The sequence below is a fragment of the Arachis hypogaea genome, chromosome 2 (genome assembly GCF_003086295.3).
Source record: "Arachis hypogaea cultivar Tifrunner chromosome 2, arahy.Tifrunner.gnm2.J5K5, whole genome shotgun sequence".
Classification (NCBI taxonomy): Eukaryota; Viridiplantae; Streptophyta; class Magnoliopsida; order Fabales; family Fabaceae; genus Arachis; species Arachis hypogaea.
Genome location: NC_092037.1, coordinates 94,503,208 through 94,525,991, shown reverse-complemented (window position 1 = coordinate 94,525,991; position 22,784 = coordinate 94,503,208). Strand labels below are relative to the sequence as shown.

The 22,784-nt window shown below is 27.6% G+C and overlaps 2 protein-coding genes across 2 annotated transcripts; one reads left to right on the top strand and one right to left on the bottom strand.

Moving 5' to 3' along the window:
• The first annotated feature begins 11,940 nt into the window (after positions 1-11,940).
• Positions 11,941-14,755, top strand: LOC112752050 (protein RGF1 INDUCIBLE TRANSCRIPTION FACTOR 1). The gene is made up of 5 exons (XM_025801427.3): positions 11,941-12,233; positions 12,325-12,540; positions 12,630-12,704; positions 13,030-13,173; positions 13,720-14,755. Exons 1-5 carry the CDS (start codon positions 12,231-12,233, stop codon positions 14,062-14,064), a joined length of 783 nt encoding a protein of 260 aa, XP_025657212.1. The 5' UTR covers positions 11,941-12,230; the 3' UTR covers positions 14,065-14,755.
• Positions 14,756-18,887: 4,132 nt separating this feature from the next.
• LOC112752039 (SKA complex subunit 1 homolog) lies at positions 18,888-22,517 on the bottom strand. Its single transcript, XM_025801415.3, has 9 exons — positions 22,325-22,517; positions 22,088-22,212; positions 20,929-21,041; positions 20,727-20,811; positions 20,368-20,435; positions 19,944-20,049; positions 19,831-19,860; positions 19,626-19,739; positions 18,888-19,221 (listed from the first exon to the last, which is right to left on the bottom strand). The coding sequence occupies exons 1-9, from the start codon at positions 22,437-22,439 to the stop codon at positions 19,144-19,146; spliced, it is 834 nt and encodes a 277-aa protein (XP_025657200.1). The 5' UTR covers positions 22,440-22,517; the 3' UTR covers positions 18,888-19,143.
• Positions 22,518-22,784: the final 267 nt, after the last annotated feature.

Sequence of the window (22,784 nt, the reverse complement as noted above, 5' to 3'; positions counted from 1 at the left end):
CTAATAATATGAACTAAAATAAAATATTTTCTCATTTTTTATAGACTACAACAAAAATATGAATCAAGGCAAAGAAAAAGAAATCAGAATATTACAAAGACTGAAATGTATTAAACTCTAAATTTTAATATCATTTGTCTAATTTATTTATCATAATAAAAATAGTTGGCTGGAGAAAAAAAGCATTGATCCATTGAGCATTATTCATAGTTTTAAACCATAATTATAGAGTGATTATAGAACAAATTATGGTCATGATTTAAAATTATGGCTTAAATAATTGATAAAAAGAATGATAACATTTAATTATACATGGATCCGTGATACACAAATTCTGGCTACATTTAATTTACACTATGGAGTTTGTTATATATTCATAAGTAATAATAAGGTAATGTAATTCCTAAATGTGTATGTGTAGTGACAATCAAATAAAATTTTGTACCTTGGGATCAATAATAACGATGTTAACATTTGCATGTCATGCCAACGTATGTTTTAATCTCTGAGAATTTGCAATTGTTTTCTAACATTGACCTTGTCTTTTTTTCTGTCTCTCTTACTACAATATTATCATCGATCAAATTGATCAAATTATGTGGATAACGATCTTCTATTATTTATATTCTTGGCGTTTCTTAGAAACAAAACATACATGAATTTTAAGTCAACAACATACATGGTTCCACATGAAGCGTGTGTATGTGCATTCATTGTTCTAGGTATTTGCTATTATGTTTAAAAAATTATTATAAAAAAATAAAATGGGCGAAAATTCAGCACCAAATTACTGATACCAGAAAATTGGCCTTGAATGTATATGCTATGAACTAATCAAGTTGTGTTTGCATATCTCTAAGCTATCTTAGACTAGTATATATATATATATATGATGAATGTTACCGTATCCTCTCTAAAGTAACATGTAAGTTACCTTCTCTGATGTGTCACATTTTAATTGGGTGTTTATTTTAACCTGAGTTACCTTCTCTACTCTTTCGTCGTTGTTGCTCCTCCCAAGCATCACCGTCTCATTGATGTTCCGTTTTCTCTTCCCAAATCATTCTTCTAGAAAAGGTACATTTGTCGTCCTCATTACGCCTCCCAAGAATCACCGTCTCATTGGGTGTCTTGTTTTCTCTTCCCAAATCATTCTTCCAGAAAAGTATTCCAACTCTCTCTAATTGCGTTTACTCCTCCCCATTCCTTTGTCGTCGTCGTTGTGTCTCCTAAGTATCACCGTCTTATTAGCCGTTACCGTCTATTATTAACTCTCATGAGATTAAAGTAACTCAGGTTAAAATAAACACCCAATTAAAATATGACATATCAGAGAGGGTAACTTACAAGTTACTTTAGAGAGGGTAGGGTAGCATTTACCTATATATATATATATATATATATAATTGTGTATCATCAATACAAAATTACGATTCAGAAGTGTTCTTTCAGTTTTCTTTCCATTTTCTCTTTCTGTTACAACTTCTATTATTCATCATAAATCTTATATTATTAGAGAATCAAGAAGATTATTCTTGATCCATATTCAAAACCTTCATCTTTATGGCCGAAACATTTAGAATTTTATTCTTGTTAAATTTTAACAGAAAAATTTTTTAGTATAAAACAAAAATTAAAAAATATATGTAAAAATTTAAGTAAATAAAAAAAATTTTCCTTGAAAGACAAACGTGTTATACATATATTCTTATCATTTTAGATTTTATGACACAACTGCCTAAGACATGTCTATTATTATTGGTTATTATTTATTGCTTTCCCTTTAAATTTTTAAGATGCGTTAAATCTATTTCACTATTTTTATTAATTATTTGGATCACTTTTATTATGAAGTATGAACGTTGTTTCCATTATTTAACATTGTAATTTTAATTTTAATGTATTAATAATACAAAATATTATTTACAATTATTTAATTATATTTTTTTAATAATTATTTATACAATTAATATAAAAAATAATTATTTTTAGTAATATGATACTGCATAACTAAATATACATATACAATTCCTTTAAATAAAATTAGTTTATAATAACAATACATCAAAATTAAATTTTTATTTTAAACCATCAAAGAGAATAATTGAACAAAAAGTCAAGAACAGAACCTAACTCCGTATTCTCCTTCTTTATTTCTTTCTTTCTTTTTCTTTTTTTTTTTAAATTTTTGTTAGGGATGCTGGGCGTACCCTATGGTGGTGTTAGAGTCAGGATTAAGGCCGCCGTAGGGCACAACCCCGGGATTGTGTCATGTGCCCCTTTTCAATGCTCTTACAATATCTTTGTCAGGATTTTTTCTCTTTTTTTTTCCCTAGAAAATGACTATTAACATTCTCAAATTGGTAATGTTTTATCTCCAATTTGGATTTTTTTTTTAAAGTAAAATTGGATAATAATATTACTTCAATATAAAATATATTTATTACAAATTTCTTATTAAATTAAAATAACAAGATTCAATTATTTTATAAAAAAATTAAAATATAAATATAAAATTGTAATGTATCTATTATATATTTATTAAAATTAAAATTTTAAAATTGATGACCGAAGAATTAAAATTAAAATTCCAGTGTTCACTTATTTTTTGAAGAAAACTTGATGTAACTAATAAATTTGGCGCTAGCTGTCCCATCAAATTAGGGTAAGGAGTAAGGACCAACGTCCTAGATTTAGGGAGTATTTAATAGCGATTTAATTATTAGATTGGACTTTGATGTTTTTTTAAAGGAACTTGGATGTTAATAAAAAGGGTAAGACTTTTTTTTTTTAATAAATATAAGTACGATATAGGAAATTGATCATATATAAAATCTCATATGTTATGTTAAAACTCTATCCCCAGGGGAAAAAAAAACAATGATATATAATTGACAAAAAGAAATTTAGAAAATTATTAAGAAATAAACAAATAATAGAAGGTAATATGACTTATTAATATTCAAGAACTTAGTATTTTATATTGTACAATTCTAAAGAATAAAATAAATAAGTTTCGCAGCTCTAATATTTTTACTTAAATCTATTTTAAAAATGTCATATGGTGTCATAATTTCCACTCATGCTCTTGAGTTCTCAGGTTGAGGAGCTAAAACTGGAAGGTTTATGCCACGACTAGCCAGTAGTGACGTTCAAATTTTTTGCTTCGAATAAAAGTTGGAAGAATATGAATATAATTTTGATTCAAAAATTCAAGCCTAGAGCAATTATTGACCTAATTATTCAGGGAATATAAATTGTTAGATAAACTTAACATAAATAATTATCTTAGAGGCAAAACACATCGCAAGTACTAGACGAAAATGAGTATATTTTTATTTTAAAAAAAATTTATAAATTACTTTTTATACTCAATAAATAAATTAATAATTGTTGAACGTATTCTCTTATAATTACTAACATTAAAAAAAAATACTTAACTACTATTTTGATTATAAGTGACAATTAATAATTATTTATTATAATAATCATTTTTATAAAAAATTACTCATATTTTATTTTTTTAATTAAAGTTTAATTATTCTATTAGTCTTTATTGTTTTACTAAATTTTAAGGATGAATACTCATCTCGACCCTAATAATTTTTTCGAAGAACTATGAGGTTCTAACACAAAAAAATACCTATTTTGATTCTTGCTTTTTAACATTGTGAGACTAATTAGCTTTTACTTAATGATCTTTTTACAGAATATGTTTATGTGATATGTTAATTACTAATATATCTTATATTTAATTTTTATAAGTAAAAATAATTTTAAAAACCTTAATATTTCTCAATTTTACACATTAAATTTAACTAATATATTTAAAAAAATAACAAAAATATTAAAAAAACTAAATGTCCCTAACAATTACCGAAAAAATACAATGAGACTTCTAACAAAAAAACCTCTATCAATTCTAGTCTGCTATTAACAGATAAATCAACAGTGTAATATATCACATAAATTTAATTTATTCCGTTAATATAAAAAAAATATTGATAAAAAGACTAATCAGTTTTATATAAGTAAAGATAAAGGGTTGAAAATATTTTTTTTTAGGGTATCGTTGTCTTTTGAAATAATTGTCAAAAACCGTTTAGAATTTTTTAATTTTAAATTAGATTCTTATATTTTTTATTTTTCTAACTGGATTTCTATATTACTTTTAATTTTATAATTAGATTTTTTTATGTCAAAACATTACAATTAATAAAATATTTCTTTCAAAATATATACGATAAAAAATCTATTTAAATTTTAATTATAAATACATTTAATTTACAAAAAATATTTAATTAATTCTAACACTCTTATATTAAATAATTATAAAATAAAAATAATATAAAAATTCAATTAAAAATATAAAAAATAATTAAAATTTTAATAAAATTATAAAAATAAACAGAATAATTAAAATCTTCAATTGAAAGGATCCAACTTGATGGGAGTGTGTAGTAAATAATGGGGAGAGCGAGAGTGGGTTGATATTAGGCCACAAAGAAAGAAGGCTGCCACTGCCACCTGCAAATGCTGATCAATGAAGACACCGTTCATGTTCTCCGTGGCTCTCTTACTTCCCTTTATTCTTTACACTCTTTTTGTCTCTACTTTTTTTTTTGTCCTCTTATTAGTTTTTTATCTTTTAACGAGTCATTTTATAATGTAATATTAAAAATTTTATGACAAAAAATATAAAATTAGATTTTTGTTAATTAAAAAATTATTCTAAGACAAATAATAAATATATAAATTCAAAAAATTTGTACATATTTAGAGTTGTCTTTTAAGTTTTAATTATAAAGCCAGAGAAATTATAATATATCTCATAAAATTTTTCACTCTTCAGATAATATCTGTTACGATAAATTTTAGATGGTTAGATTTAATAGTGTTTGTATAATTTTTTGGAGTATTTGAGAATGTTCTAGATGATTTTGGAACATTCTAAAATATCCTAAAAGGTCCCAGAATATTCTAGAAGGTTCTAGAAAACTCTGGAAGATCATAGAGTATTCTAGAATAATGTAGATATATAGAGGAGTATAAAGAGTAGTAAGGAATAATATAGAAGTATTTAGAAAGTTGTAGTAGGATAGATATTTGTAATAAAGGTTCTAGATAATTAATCTGTACCGTTGATTAGATTTAATCCTAACCATCCATTAAGGAGGTGGATGATTATAAATAGGAGGTGAGAGTTAGTGTGAGTTATATACGAGTCACTTGTAATAAACATTTGAATAATAAAGTGTTCTTTCTACTAAAGCTTTCTTTCTCTTGTATTTTTAGCTTTCTTGTTAAATACTAAGAGTTAGACTTAGGCCGACTTGATCTTAACTCAAGAAGTTGAGTAAGTTTGAGTACCGACACAATAACTTTAAAATGTGTCCAAAACCGCGACAATACAATAACTTACTCAAATTAGTACTAAGATTTAAAATATACTCTAAAAGAAATTATATAATATAATAATAATAATTCCATAATATTAAATAATTACATCTAAAATGAGTCCTAAAATTATTTTAACCAATCATCATAATATTTTGTTAGAATGGATAAGACATTTGTCGATTTTTTTTAGATCGAATAGATTTACATAAAGTGATTTAAATAGAATTTATAGCTAATTTAATTGGTTCATATATATTTTAACAGTAAGTAAATACTAATTTATGATTTATTATGTATATAAATATCACATATTATTCTACATAAATTTTATATAAATTTTTATTTTTATGTTTTATTTATTTTAAATTTTATTTTGATAACAAAAATTAAATTTTAAACTTTTATTATAAAAATTTTGATATTAAATTATGAAATTATTTAACTTCTAAAAATTTATTTTATTTAAAAAATATATTAATTATATACGCTTATAGAGTAAATGATAAAAATACTAACAAGACATACATATAGGGTAATTTACGTGGCTAATATAAATATATTTATATATCTACTTTTTATTATTTTAAAACGAAACATAAACACTGCGAAATATAAATGCTAAAGAAGAGGGAGTAGTCGAGTAGACTAGACAGGCATTGCTTGATTTCTTTTTTGTTGGGTTGTGTTAATCAAGAACCTTATTGAAAGTTTCTAAATATACCTAAAATATCCGTATTTATTAATTTTAAGGGACGATTTTATAATTAAAATTAATAATTAAAAATATTAAAATATTAATATATTTGTACACTTCAAATTCTTTTTATATCTCCACACCTTCTGAATCTTGCCATGATAATATGATATGGTTTTAGTAACTTACCCTATTGCCACTAGACATTTTTTCAATCATTTAATTTATTTTTATTATTATTATGGATAACTGAGAAAAAGCACTGTTTCTTGTCTTGTCATTTAGCATTTGGCAAGTAGGGATAGGACGCAAGCAAGTAGGGCCATTCAAAGTTAACCATATGGTTAGGGTTCTTCTAGGGTTTTTGGAACATGGACTCTTATTGCTAATACAAAAGCAAAAACTAAAGGGAAATATAGGTTTAAGATATTATTATTATTATCTATTTTTATCATAGTTATTAAAATTAAATTGATAATTAATCAACTAAATTACTGAATTATTGAGTGATAAATTAAATCAATTGATTTGGTTATAATTAAATAATTATATAAAATTTAATTTTGTTTTTATATTTTCGTGATAAAAATATTTTTTTTAGTTTTATTTATATTAAATTAATTATTATTTTTAAAATTTTAATAATTTATCAATTAATTTATATTTATTATACTCTTTAAATATTTATAAAATTTATATTTATTATATTCTTTAACTATTTATAAAAAAATTATAAAAATAAAAATATATTGTAATTAAAAAATATATTTTTAATTTGTAAATATAAATTAATTTTATTTATGTAATATATTTAATAAAAAATATCATGTGTAGAAAATAATTTTTTTATAATTTAACGAGATTTTATTAAATTTGTCTAGGTTGGTTTTAGCCCATTTTTATCGAATTTGATTAAATTTGGTCGGATTAATTACTTGATCAATTCAAATGATAATCTAACCGAAGTTATTAGATTTTCGGTTTGACTAACCGGGTCGGATCGAATTTGATTACTATAGTTTTATCTTATTATTTTTATAATACTTACGTTTGTGGGGAAAAAGTCTAAATTACAAATAATTTGTTAATTATAATAGTATATGTTAGACATAATTATATAAAGAGATTTATGAAAGACTATTCAACTATTCAATGAAGCTAGTATGTCAAATATTATTTTTAAAATAAATATAAATTCACACTCTTATGTCGTAATTAGATTCATTTTTGTAAAATAATTTAACTATTTGATAATATATTGTAGAATTGAACTTGTTTAAATCAATAATATAATGTTTTACTACTCAATCTATTCACTCAATTTGTAGAAAGTTAAATAAATTTATAAGGTTGAACTTTGAATCTTATTGTTGTCGATAATATTGTTATGTTTATATAAAGTTTGTTATAACCCTTAGAATTTTACTATAGAATACCAAGAAAAAAAAATTTCTGTAGCTATTAAAATTATTTAAATGATCATTAACCAGTTATCCATAATTTATATATTATTATATTAATAAAAGTAATTAAAATTTATAATTATTTAAAAAAATTCATATGCCAGTAACATATGGTTATTTATTATTAATTACTTTTATGCAAATGATATGTAAAATATATATATATATATATATATATATATTATGATAAAATGATTTTCATGTCTAATAATTTTAATTGATAATATAATATGAGATTTATAATAAATTGTATCTTTTATTTAGAAATACGAGTGTACAATTTAAAGTCACAATTTAAAAATAGTTAATCAAACAAATAAAATAAATGCAAATAAATAAAATAAAGAGTTATTATATAAATTAATTTTTTGTAATAAAAATATAATTAATATAATGAAAAATAAAAAATAATTAACCAAATATATTCTATATTTGTTTGTGAATAACTAAAAATAAATGTGATATTATATATAACCTAAATTTTTAGAATAAGTGCTCAAATTAATTCTAAGCATTTTTGAGTTGGACACTTTGGTTTTCATATTTTTTAAAAGTACTCAAAAATTATTTTTGATAGACAAATTAATCATTCTATCATTTTTAATCAAATTTATAATGTATTATATAATAATAAAATATTTATAAATTTTATTATAAAATAATTAAGTTTTAAAAATATTGTTATAAAATAAATTAATTTTATAAAATAACAAAAAAATAATTTTATCTGGTAAAAATAATTTTTAAAAAAGGTGTAAAATATTGAAAAAAATAGTTTGAATGAGTGAGGAGTAAAATCATTGAAAAAAAAAGTTCGTAATTTTACATTACCTCAAAAAACATATTATTAAATATCTGAATTATTCTTAATAAATAAGTATTTTTTTTATATTTTAGTCATAAATAAATTTATTTATTTGTGTTTTATTAGTAGATTTTATATATATAAATTAACTGTTGTTGTTGTATTTTTTTATTACTACTAATAATGATTATTGTTATTGTTATTATTGTTACTGTTAATTGTTATTATTAATAATATATTATTATTTTAAATAATATATTATTACTATATTCATAATCGTAAATTATTATTATTACTGTTTTTTATATATTATTAATTGTTATTATTAGTATATTATTAATAATATATAATTAATATATTATTATCATTTTGTATAAAATGTCTGCGACTCAAATTTATATACAGTGTAATCAACTCCTCTAAAGATAGTGTAGTCTTTGATGGCAGATATTATCGATTCTCTAGAAACAAATTTTATTCCGACATTAAACTTATCATCTTTCGCTAACATTACCTTCATCTACGACATACAAATCACCGTTAATCGATTTAGGCAAACAAAAGAAATGGTAGTGGTAACTTTAATTAACATATCCATATTCGCATACTCAGAAAATTTTGAGGCATGCATTGCTGCGAGATCCAAAATTTACATGAAAAACGGAACGCCAAAAAGGTTCTGGATTATAAGTGCATCTGCTGCATTTTCTATCTTCCGATTGCCTGCTTCGTCTCCGTCATCATTTTCATCATCGACTTCATAATTGGCTTCGAACTCCTCTTTACTGTCGTTGTTATCTTCTTCCCAATCTATATCTCTAAGCTCATTAACATTCACTTCCTCGCCAACCGCGTCTAGTCCCGTATGTTGTTTAAACTCAACGTACAACTCTATCATTGGCACGTGAAATCAGGTTTGTTGATAAATATAGAACATCTACTGCATATATACGTTGTCAGTGATGGGAATTACTTGAAACTGTATCAACCCACCAAATATTTGTACAAGATTTCTGTATAAAATGTTGTTCACTCTCTTGAAAATGTGACTTTATATGTTTTCAGAAAGACCATTTTCTAACTTTGCAAAACTCATGGTGCATGGAATGGCAAAGAAAAAGGGCATTCACAAACAAAAGTCACTCCTTCATGTGTGTTTGGTATAATCTCACCGTTATAATACACTCACAAATTTACAATACTTTTCACAGTCTCAACTTCACTTAATCCAATTTTTTTGGCACTACAAAATTGTCAAAAAACTCACAAGTATGAAAGAAAGCGGAATGAAACTGATAAACACGGATGAATTGATAATGGTATTTATAGACAATACTCTCGTTTAAAATATTTTTTTCTTATACAAAACGCAAGTTGTGTTTTGCAACTTTTGAATAAAAAAATTAACAAATACAAAGTGTATTCTGCATTTCGTTTTTCCAAAAAAAAAATAGAGGTAATGACTAAATCAGTATCCAAAAGATTCAAACGCTGACATTTTGGTACCTCACTATTGTTATTGACAAAATGGTCCTTAAAAAATTTTAAAATTTGACAAGCGTGCCCCCGAGTTCGCCGGAGCAAATCTTCGGCAAGCACAGTGGTGATATTACCACTACGTTTTGATGACATGGCAAAAACCCTCCCCCGCCCTAATTCTTTATTTCTTCCCTTCCAACGCACTTCTCCTTCTCCTTCCCCCTCCCCAACGCACTCTCCCCTTCCCCCTTTCTGATTGCACTCTCCCCCTCCCTAATCCTAATCCCCCATCCCAATGCACTTCCTCCCTCCTCAATCCAAAATTTTCCTTTCTGAATCCTAATCTCCTTCCCTTGTCCCTTTGAATTCTAATTTCCTTTCCAATATAGTATCTCACACTCTCAACTCACTCTCCCTCAAAACAGCAGTGGAGCTCAACCTTTTCAATCTTACAGAGCCGATGTCATCGACACCGTACTGTCGCCATCTTGTCGTTGGGTCTTCTGCGTCCGCCAGTGTCGTCTGTCTCCTTCGTGGCATTGCGTTGTCTGTGCGTCTTCACTGTTGTCGCCTTCACTGCTTGTATCTGCTTGCTGCTAGCCCTCAGTCACTGTCATGCCTCCTCTGTATGGGTTTCATCTTGGCTCCATCGTGTCGTGCTCCCTCTATGTCTGGTGTTCTTCTTCTATTCTTGCTTTGGTGGTGTCTGTATTAAATTTTATTTTATTTTATTTTATTTTGATTATTGTATATGAATTTTTTTGTTTTATCTGAGTTTTATTGTTATTAATCTTTTTGAATGATAATTTAACCTAAAAATTTGGGACAATTCATGATTTGGGACAACTATGTTGATGTTGAGATTGTTGTTGCTGTGAATAGTGGTGTTGAGGGAGGGAGAAGGGAGTGTGCGTTGGGGAAAGGAGAGTGGTGGAGATTATTATTGCTGTTGATATTAAGGCTATTGTTACTGCGAGTGGTGGAGTTGAAAGAGGGAAGGGTAGTATGCGTTGGAGAGGGAGAGTGGTGGAGATTGTTGTTGATGTTGCTGTGAACGGTGGTGTTGAGGGAGGAAGGAAAAGTGTATGTTGAGGAGGGGGTTGTAATGCGACGGGAATTGCGATGGGGGAGAAGTGTGCGTTGGAGATGGGGCTGCAACAGGGAGGGAGATGGAAGAGGAGGGAGTGTGGGGAGAAAACTTTGGGGGTGATTTGCCAAGCTACTAAAATATGGTGGCCACATCAGTATTGTGCTTGCTAGAAATTTATTTCGACGAACTTAGGGGTACACTTGTCAAATTTTAAATATTTTAAAGACCATTTTATCAATAACAATAGTGAAGTACCAAAATATTAACATCTAAATCTTTTGAGTGCTGATTTGGTCATTACCTCAAAAAAATAATAAAATGCAAATGTCAAACACAATTTGCGTTTTGTAGGTTGTCATTTATAAAAATTATACAAAAACTAAATGTCACCTGCGTTTTAATTTTGACATTATATCAATGTAATTACTTTACATACATCCATTTAAACATTAAATATTATATTTTTTTATATAAAAAAATCAGCCAATATTTAAAATATCTTGTTTTTATTCTAAATATTTTATTTTATTTTATTTCAGTTGTCTGGTCAAAATTTTTTTTTTCATTATGATTATCTTTTAGGTAGAGACAAAAATTATAATTGTTGAAGTCAAAATAATTATTACGATGATTTGCGAGTAAAAGTAACATAGTAATAAGAGAAAAATAAAAAATAACAATAGAAATAAAAATATTTAAAAAAAATTTAATGAGTGAATTAATAGAATAAAATAAAATAATATGTTCAAATGTTAATGAAAAAATTAAAATTTAGTTGTTGAAAATTATAATATTCGATTTAATATTCTTAAAAACTAACCATTTAAGAATTTATTATTTCTTAAGAAGGTAAAATGGATTTTTATGAATGAAACCAAACCAAATCAAAAGCAATTAAGATTTGTGTACGACACAATCACACAATATCCTTCCTTACTTTAAGCTTGTATTATTATTATTATTATTATTATTATTATTATTATTATTATTATTTCCCTCTCACTTTGTCTTTCATCTCATCTCATCGGTAACAGTAACTTTTCCTATCAACCCGACCCTGCAATCGCCGCTTCTCCCTTCTCTCCCTCTCTCCCTCTCTCCACCTTTTTCAAAAATCCAATAATAATAATAAATAAATAAATAAATAAATTATTATTATTTACTGTGTGATCACACACACGCACCCCCACTCTATAATTATACGTCTCTTCTTTTTTTTCTCACTTCTCTTCAAGCAAGCTCAGTACTTAACGCACTACTAAATAAAACACATTCACCATCATCATCATCATCATCATCATGGTTGGTATCATTATAATTATTACTCTTTGTTCTTTCTCTACTTTATTTATGATGACTAGTTATTAACTCAATTCAATTCAATTATTCACAGTTGATACCTGCTCTTCCTTCTTCTTCTAAACAACATCATGACAATGGTGGTGGTCTTCCTCGGTGGCTGCAAGTGCTTCTAACAGAGAAGTTCTACAACGCTTGCATAGTTCATGAAGAAGCAAAGAAGAATGAGAAGAACGTTTATTGCTTGGATTGTTGCATCACTCTCTGCCCTCACTGTTTAGCCCCACATCGCTCTCACAGACTCTTGCAGGTTCCTACCTTCAATTCTTCTTTCTTTCTTTTTTTTGCCATATTATTTTTCAATTACTGAATTTATTATTATTATTTTTTAAATTGCAGATTAGAAGGTATGTGTACCACGATGTTATAAGGTTGGATGATGCTGCAAAGTTAATTGACTGCACTTCTGTTCAAGTGAGTCCATAATTAAATTTCATACTCAAAAAGGAAAAAAATATTTAAGTAAACTAATTAATTAAAGAAAATAGAATTTTGAAGCTTCTTTAATTTTCACTTTTATGTAAGTGTAACTGCTAATTTAGCTCAGTAATATGAAAATTTCTTAATTCTCAATTCAGTTTTTTTTTTAATGTTTATGTTAGTCTTAAAAATGAAAATTCATTCATGAATTAATTGACAAAAATATGGTGATATATGCTGCTATTTTTGCACAAATAAAAAACATGGTTATTAACTATAATTGGTTGTTCTCTTCTTCTTTGTGTGTTTGATTTTGCAGTCATACACAACGAACAGTGCAAAAGTGGTGTTTATAAAAGAAAGGGCACAGACAAGGAACTTTAGGGGTAATTCCGGCAATTCGTGCAGTACTTGCGACAGAACCCTGCAGGACCCATATCAATTCTGCTCTCTCTCTTGCAAGGTTAATTTACTTAATTACCCTTTCTCTTCATCTCTTTTTCTCTCTTGGCCTAAAAAGAAGAAAACATAACTTGCTTTCAACTTTCAACCCCATAACATACTCACATTCCAATTCCATGTTACTATTATTCCCATTCTCTATGACTATTCATCTGCTTCTCTAGCCTCTTTTTCTATAAAAAGTTGCATTTTTTATTTTATTTTTTATCCATGTTCCCATGCTACCATGTCAATTTCCTCCTTTTTCCTATCTAGGCTAAATCTTTTATGGGATTATATTTGACAAGTGCTGTGTTTGTTAAGAAAATTAAAGTTAGAAACTTTTCATTTAAAAGATATATTTTTTTAAAGTTCTTGTTAAATCAATAGTTCTTAATTTTTATATTCCATAACAAGTACCCATACATAACGAGAATCCTCTTTAAAAAAAGTAAAATATTTAGTGTTTTTTTACTATTAAATTTGTTTAGATTTGAATACATATTTTTTTTATTTTCTTTTTTAAATTTAGTTTTGTTAACTTGTTTATTTTGTATTGCTTTCACAGATCAACTATCTTATTGGAAGTAGGGGTAGTCTCTCCGGGTACCTATATGAGTGCAACTACTTGCCCTTCAATGAAACCGGGTTTGATGATGGTCAATTGACAACTGACTCGGTTCTTGAACCGGCTGGTTCAGTTTGGACCTCATCCGGTTCAGGTGGATGTGTTGGTGGGGTTGATTGTAAGACCACCCTTGCTTGCACTGCCACCACAGAAATTGTGAGAAAAAAGCGAAGTTCCGGTTCGGCTAGTCGTCCAACCGCACAGGTTTGTCGACCGGTTCATGACATTTTGGTTGGTCTTCCGAACCGGAGGAAAGGGACCCCACAGAGGGCCCCTCTTTATTAAGTGATACTATTTTCCACTGAGGGTGGAGATTGTGGGGGAAAATTTTTCTTCAATTTTATTTGATGGTAGAAATTGGAATGGAGTGTTTATTTCATTGAAAGACATCAAGGACACAAATTTTACCTCAACAATTTTACTAATTTTTTGGTATTTTTGTGAAGTATAAATGTTTGTGTTCAGTATGTTTTATAAGAATTTTCAAGACAAGTAGACCTCAAAATTTGTCTTTGACTAAATTTTGGGCACATTGGTATTTGAAAATTAAATGGTTTCTAACATCTAATAATTAAGATCTTAAAGTTGACTATTATAGGTGATATTATTAACTTGACAGAATTAAAAGAGGATTTATTTTTTACTTTTCAAATATTAATATGTCCTGTTATTTGTTCAAGGATTGAGTTTGTGCGTTTACTCCTCCATTCTCTGCCAATGAAAATTTAAACAAAAGTTAGATTGAAGAAAAACCCTCCCATTTTTGTGTATTCCACCCTTAATATTCTCTAGTTTGAAGGAAGTTAATTGTTATGTACTAACCTCAATGTGGGTATATGATCTTAATGGGTTTTGAGTATAGTGGTCACAAAGATCCATCATCATAGTCATAGTATATGCATTCTGAACTTTGTAATTAAGATGATTGCTAAACTAGCTATTTATGACATCTATCTGAGGTTTCAATTTAGGGTTCTCATTTTGTCACCTTATATATATGGATGGATGTTATTTTGTTTAATTGGCACTTTTTTTTTTTTAATTTTGTTTATTTTAAAATCTAAATTTTAACTCATAAATCTTTAATTTTAATTTTTAAATTAGAAACTTAAATACTAAATTTGACTAATTAAAAGTTTCCAAATGACCGTATCCGTCGTTTATCTTTGGAGATTAATATTTAACTTTTTATAATAGCACGTTAAGAACTTATTTAGCGGGCTAATATAAAAATGTCAAATAATTTTATTGCAAACTTTATTAATAACTGTTCTAAGAATAATATTATCTGAATGGTTCTAATCAACCTAATTCAATTCAAAATACCACAATTTGATTAAAAAAACAGCACCGAATCATTTTCTAAATCCGAGTCTAACTCGAAGTATTTTTAGGCTAGACTGAAATCTTCAGACTGGGTTGGATAATGAAACACCTTGACCTTGTTGACATTGCTAACTGGTTGACCCTCCATCATGGGAATATTGTTGTAACTTGTAACCACTATCTACGACAAAAATGTCTTTATTCTTAGTTATATACTTATATTCTTCAAAAACATGGGGTTATAGATGGGATCCTTGAAAATGAAGGGGAGAATGGAAGAAATGGACTTTAGGGTTAGAGTAACCCATCAAAAATCATTCGAATTATTTTGGCGATGATAAAAATATTTTTGAATTTTGTTATTAATAATGATAGGGGATGCTTCTACAAAGAATTAAAGACGCGTAAAACGTCTTTTACACTTACGTGTCGCATTATTATTGGACGTATTAATGAACCGGTTATTTTTTAATTTCTTAATAAATTAAAATAAAATCGATTTTTTTTCATAACAATAATAATAAATTCAATTTTTTAGGGATCCAATTATATTTTTAAATTTTTAGGTATTCAAATGTCTGCAAAATAAAAAATAAGAGATATATTTATTTTTTATAAAAAAGTTTAAAAAATTTAATTTAGATTGTGTAATTCGATCGGATCAAATTGGATCTAATAATTATAATGCAGACAATTAAATTTATTAAAAAATAAATTATTAACCAGTTTAATAAAATTATTCAATAATAATATAACATATATAAACCTTTTAAAAAAAAGATATTTTTAATATCTTTATTAAAATAATCTCTAATAATAATACCATCAAATAATTAAAAAATATATAAAAAATATCTAATCATAATCAAATACTTGCCTTGTTAATAGAAAAGCGTGACATGAATGACTATCATAGTATTTTATGTGGTAAAAAAAATCTTTGATATGGCCAAGCCGAATATATGATAAGTTGTGTGAAACTCAATTGAATCCGAATTAAAATGGATGTGCATTTTTGTCATAATTTTTAATTATTTAAAAATATTTTTATCGATAATAAAATTTAAAAAATATTTTTTTGGATAAAAAATAATTCAAGTACATTTTTGTTGGGTTATCCATTACCAGCAAAGTACTTCTTTTATATGATCCTAAAATTAGTTTTTGGTTTCTGATTTTCTGGTTTAGTTTTTGGTTTCAAATTTAAGTGTTTTGAATCCAAGTTTGAGAAATAATAAATACTTATACGCCCCTTTTTCTTCCTTTTTTTGGACTAGTTTTTCTTTTTAACTTCTCTTTGTTTCAATTTTTTTCTTTGTGTGTGTGCATGGACAACTGGCCCAAAACTTACAAATGTGTCATAGATCTCTTAATAATTCTCTTTTTTTAGTATCACCAAAAATCAATTCTTTTTTTTATATAGAAAAAGAAAAGACAAAAACAAAACTTCCTTCTGAATATTTATTGATCAAAGTTGATTAGTCAAATTTTTTATTCATCGAGAAGATTTGATGAACTAGTAGGCTTCGTCCAAAACGAATACCATTTCATTGAGTGTTAATGAAATAACAGCAAAACTGATCTTCTTAACATGATAGTAATATTAAGGTGTAGCTAATATTTATTTTATATGTTAAAATTATTAATTAAGATTTTTTATAAAAAAGAAAATTTTAATTTTTAATATTTATTAAAATAAAAAATATCTATTAATAATAATTCTTTAGAATACATGCCCTTATTAATATAAAAGTAAAGAGTAGGTAGAAAATTTTGCTGAAAGGAACTAAAGAATGCTACTATATATCTATAAGACATACATCAGTAAATGATTTTGTAGTGGTTTGACCTAAAGTATGGCCATATCTAACAAATATCATGATTGATTCTAGTTCAAAATATTTTAAAATAATTCTTTTTATACATAATATTTAGATAATATAAATTTTTAAAAAAATTCTAATGTCGATGTAATTTTTTTAAAAAATAATTATAATATCAACTGTATTAATTAAACTTAAATCTTTCTATATGAAGACACTTTTTTTATATAAATATTTTATTTTTTTGTCCTAAAAACATTTTTAAAATATAATAATAGAACATTTTTAATATATTTAATGTATTAAAAACGTAAAAAATTTAATTTTTATAAAATATATAATTTTTTATAATATACTTATTTTTACTGCACAAATTAGCAAAACTTTTTTTAGGTAGGACAATTATAACAAAATCTACTTTTAACAAAACATTGGCATTGATAATAGGAAAATAATCCAAGTTGTAGCATATGGGAAATGAAAGTAGCATCATTAAGATGGTGCGGCTATATGGGCCCAGAAATATTATTATAATCCTAAGAATAGACTCGAGAATTGATGAGAAAAGGAGCAACTGCAGCAAAAAATAGAGCCAGTTAGTACCCTACTACTGTTCACTATGTCATGTCTTTTCTCTTTTCTCTGTTTTTCTGTCTAAACCTTATAGGACCCCACCTCTGCTAGCATGGTGACAAAATTCAAACCCAGCTGCCTTTAATTTAATGCACTTTGTCCCTATCCCCAATGCTAATGCAAATTGTTATGCGTCCACAAAATATTTTTGTAATCACACTAATGTGTCTAATCTTAGAGTTTGTGTTTGTTTTAGACAATTTTAAATTCACATAATCTATTGTTTCAAGAAAGTCAAGACTCAAGAGCATTGAACATTTGAACACACTCCTATGGTCCTATATATATATTATCAAGAATCGAAAAAACGAGAATGTCAAGGGTAGCCATTTGGTTAGATTTTAAAGCAATCAAAAACAATTTAAGACAAATTTATGTAGCATTAGACCGTTAGTAGAAGAATTTTGTTAAACAGGATATATATTAGTACTTTTTTCTCAAAATATTGTTTCTTATTTTTTAAATTTATTAGAAAATTAATATAATTACATAATTTTTGTTAACTATATTCATTTTTTTTAACAAACCTAGAGGTTAAAGGAGAATAGAGATAAAATATGTATAATATAAATATTACTAATGTCTTTTTTTGAAAAAAAATGACTCTTTCATTAATTAAAGTTAATAAATTTAAAAAGTAAAAAATATATTTTTTATGAGTGTCTAAATTTATTTTCCCTAGTATTTGCATACAACATCCATCTACAAGGAGTTTGAAAAAAAAAATAGCATATATATTGAAAAATTATTAAAATTATTTAAGTTGAGAGAAGATATGATCATGTGATATAAATGTTTAAAGCTTAGTAAATTGTGAAATGATTATTACAATGTGAAGGATTATTGCTATTCAAAACCTGTAAGGCGGTAACATACCAGGGAAATTAGCAAGAAAAAAACTGGGTACTTTTTGTTGCAGGTAAAAATGGATGAAAATTTTCATGAGTTCTTGTTACTCACCAAAATACTAATTATCAACTTAGACTAATTTAAATTGAGATAACACACGCTGTCCCAAAAAAAAAAAAAATTAACACAACTTATAGTATGAAATCATACTGTTTAAGACCAAGGGAATTAACTAATAAAAAAAACTTTTATCAACATTTAGCTGCCAAGGGAAAAGATTAAGGTTTGATAACTATGCTAATGTTTGTCCTCCTTAGTGAGATCGTAACAGTAAGTTAGGCAGAGATTGAATGAGTGGCCAGAGAATTCAGGGTTGAATGCTAGACTTTGCTATTTCTAGTGCAATTTTATTAGAAAACTAATCATAGAAAGAAAAAATATTTTAAACACTAGAGAGTAAACGACCGACAAATTAGATTTGAATAACAAAAAGAATAGTATGCTTTATAACTAGTCACATATTTGGCACCAGATGCAATATTTAATCTGGCAATCAAGTTTAGCACCATCCATTGAAAAAAGATACAACAGAGACACATAAAGTAACATACATAAACTGATTTCATACAAGTATTTAGGTCTTGAAATATAACTTGCTATGAGTTTGAACATAAAAAATGTATTGGATTTATCATGATACTAAAATCTTCTAATTCTAAATGACCAAACTCGTTCAGTTAGGCTTCTGCAGAATAATGATGCGATGATGGCCAACACGAGTCTCATTGATGCGGCCAAGGTGACGAAGAACCTGCAGAAACAGCAAAGACAAATTATAGCACAATCAATTTTTCCCAAGAAATAACAGTTGAAAGTGTAAAACACCATACACAATGGGGTGGAACAATTAACAGTTATCTTATTGAAGAAAATTGGCAAATGAATTCCTTGAAGAGATGACATAAACCAATAAAAAACTTGAGGACTAATATGTTAACATCAATATTTTTCGGGAAAGAGAGTAGAATCAATGCCACAATCAAGAAGAACTTGATTTGTTTTCAGATCCTTGACATAATCATTATCAGAAGTGAACTGTTGAATAGCAAAACAGAACATTTATAATGTAAGAGTTAAAACAATCAGCAATCATGGATTCATATTTTTTTGGGAAGAACTGAAGCAAATTTGAGATGGATAAACAAGAATACTCACAGTTAGTATTGCCTTTCCAGTATTGTCAAGCTTCAGTGATGGTCCTTTTATGTCAGCTTCAAGAAAGAAATGTTTTCCCTTAACCCCTTCCATAGTTGCAATATCTCTAATTTCCTGCATTTTGCAACATGAACGAGAACCTTCCCTTTTGCCATAAATGAAACAAGAAATAACACATTAACATGAAAATTGATGCTTCACTCACCAGGGCTTTCTCCCACAGATTTTCTGCCAACTTCATGCACAAATAGAACAAGTTGTCAAGAATTTAAAGAATGTACTTTGCAATTTACATCTAAAAAGAATTTGATTGTTAACCTTCTTTTTCGGGGCTATGATAAGTTGAGCATTTGATTCAGCATAGGATGCCATGTCATTGATTGCTGCATTCACCTTCTCTAGAGTAAGCCTACCTCTCATGTATCTAATATCAGTCACAAAGTGTTAGATATGAATTTCATTATCAAAAGCCAAAGCACAAAGGTATCATCAATTAATCAAATAATTAGAAGGGAAAGGAATTCAAAAATTATTGTAAACATTTCAAATGACATACGTGCCTGGAAAACTGCTGGATTGCTCCAACAAATTTTCATTTAAAGACCAGAAGCAATGGAAAAATTGAAAGGATTGAAGCTACAAGGGATTATAACAATGACAACTGAATTTTTTTATTTTTCTTTCTCTGAACAAGCAATTTACACAGATGTTGTATAGTCTAAGCTGAACTCAAATTACTTACGATGACAAGGAATCTAGTTCACTTGCAGTAACATGCCACATTGGTGGTGAACTGCGACCTTTTTTCTCCTTAAAATGATGAAACAAAAGAAAATGTGAGACCACATCAATTTGAAAACATAGCAAGTCAAGGAAAAAAATAATGTAACATCTTTGAGAACAGGTTACACTGATGGTCAAGTTGTAAAACAGACAAAAACAAAACAATAGAAGAAAATAAAATGAGAAACATGAAATGCAAGGAAATGGAATAGTATCAAACTGTTAATTACTTGTGCTGTTTTAAATACTAAATAGGGAAGAGTTGGGAGGATCGAAGAAAATAAATCTGCAGCTGCACCAATAACATATTTCATTTACCTTAGGTAATGGAGGAGGCTCCTCATTAACCTTCAAATTCAAAGCCTCCAATCCAGGGTCTTGTACAGAAAATTCAGGTGACAAACTGAGGAACAAGACTAGAATTCAGCACAACAGGAATGTTTATATTATATAAAATATATCCGAATTCACAATAAATTGTTGCACATAACAGCAAGGTTAAAAAAAAAGGTGTAATTACCATCTACTAGTATTTGAATCTGAAACTGTCACCCTATCGGGCAATTGAGAGGGAGCATGAAGGGACATATTCTGTAGTTTCTTTTGCTGCTTCAATGAGGCACTGATCAATTTCTATAAGCAGGCCAGAAAATTAAACCAAATTCAATGGTCATTCACTTGAACATAAACAGTTTTCTCAACAAATCATTCATCTTTTCCTCTCATCTTCCAGATATTGTTAAGACAACCTTATAGGACCATAACAATTCATACATCATCCACCGCTAGAGAACCCTTTTTGGTCATTCATGGTAAATGATGTGAGTCTTTGTGATGTACTACGCACCACATATCTTACACATCATATATATACACATAATATTTTTCTTTTACTAATAGCTATTATTGTATATTTTTAGCTGAAAAGGGGTTTCCATTATAAGAAGTTAATACAAATAATCCAACACAATTTTGTTTTCATATAGTCTCTAGTGTAAATAATTAATGATTAATGATTGTACCTTTGTAGCTGGAACAGCAAATGAGAACCAAATAAAACTATATCATTATTTCCATGAGGCCTCAAACGAAGCAACTCTCACACACACACCACAGAGCAGAAGCAGCAGCAACAAACCTCACCACAAATTAGAGGAGGAGAGGGGGGGGGGGGGGGAGTCAAAGCAAAATATAAAAACCCAATTGCCCATAGCATTCATTTGAAAGCAAATAAATAAACACAACAAACACGGTGAACATAATGGATCATATCCTCTCATGTAAGTATCAGCAACCAACTTCAAATTCATTACTAGATAGAATTTTAAAGAGCAGTGCTAGAGAGCCCAAATATATTGCTTCAATAGCTCAATCAAATATCAATGTGTCAAAGCAATTGTCACATTTGGTGACATATCTTGAGGACATGGAAAGAACTATCAAAATATTATAAATGCTCCGATCACATGTTTCTGCATAACTCTCTAGCTATGAAATTTTATCAAACTCTCAACTAAATTTTGCGAACTTTGGACATTTTGGTAGAGATCGAAAACTTTAAAGGACGAAATTGACCTCAATTGCCAACTAGCTAGGACTAACTTGAAAATTTACTCAATAAATTTGAAAATTTTCACGATCTGCTATGTGATGTGCAAGTAATAAAGTAAAATAAATGCCTTGGTTTTGGGAATGGCTTGAGTCTCTTCGCGGAGGCGATCCTTGATGGCCTGAACTTGAAGCTCCATGGCCTTCACCGCCGCGTCCACCGCCGACAGGTCAGCCATGCTGCTCGCCGGAAACACTACACCAAAATAATTAAATTGAATAATAAAATAAATAAATAAATAAATAACGGCTGCGTGGAACGGAATCTTCTAGAATTATAGAAAAGAAGAAGAATTTGAGTAAGTAACTGTTTCTTGCAATGACGAGCTCCTGAAGATGAGTTATGCGAGCGTTGAAGGAAGACATCAACGATTCAAGCGATGATCCAGAAGCTTCGGTGGTTGAATCCATCATCATCATCATCTGTTGAATCGAATAATCCAAAGGAACCTTTTTTCCGATTTGAGAATTGAGAAAGACGAGTGTTTCAAAATGCTCTGCCACCGCTTCCGCGCCAAAATTGTTTATTTTTTTTGCATTTGTATATTGGGCTTTGGACAAAAAGAGAAAGCTCATTGATCATAGAGGTTTAGTGCCTCCTCTAAAGGCCCAACTTTTAACATTAAGAGGCATATTTTGTAGGCCTGTAAAATTTTCTTCTAAACAAATATAACCCGCTATTAATATTTACAAAAATACTTTGAGCAAACCAAAAAAAGTCACTAAATCAGTTATATATATATTTGTATATAAATATATATTATTTAA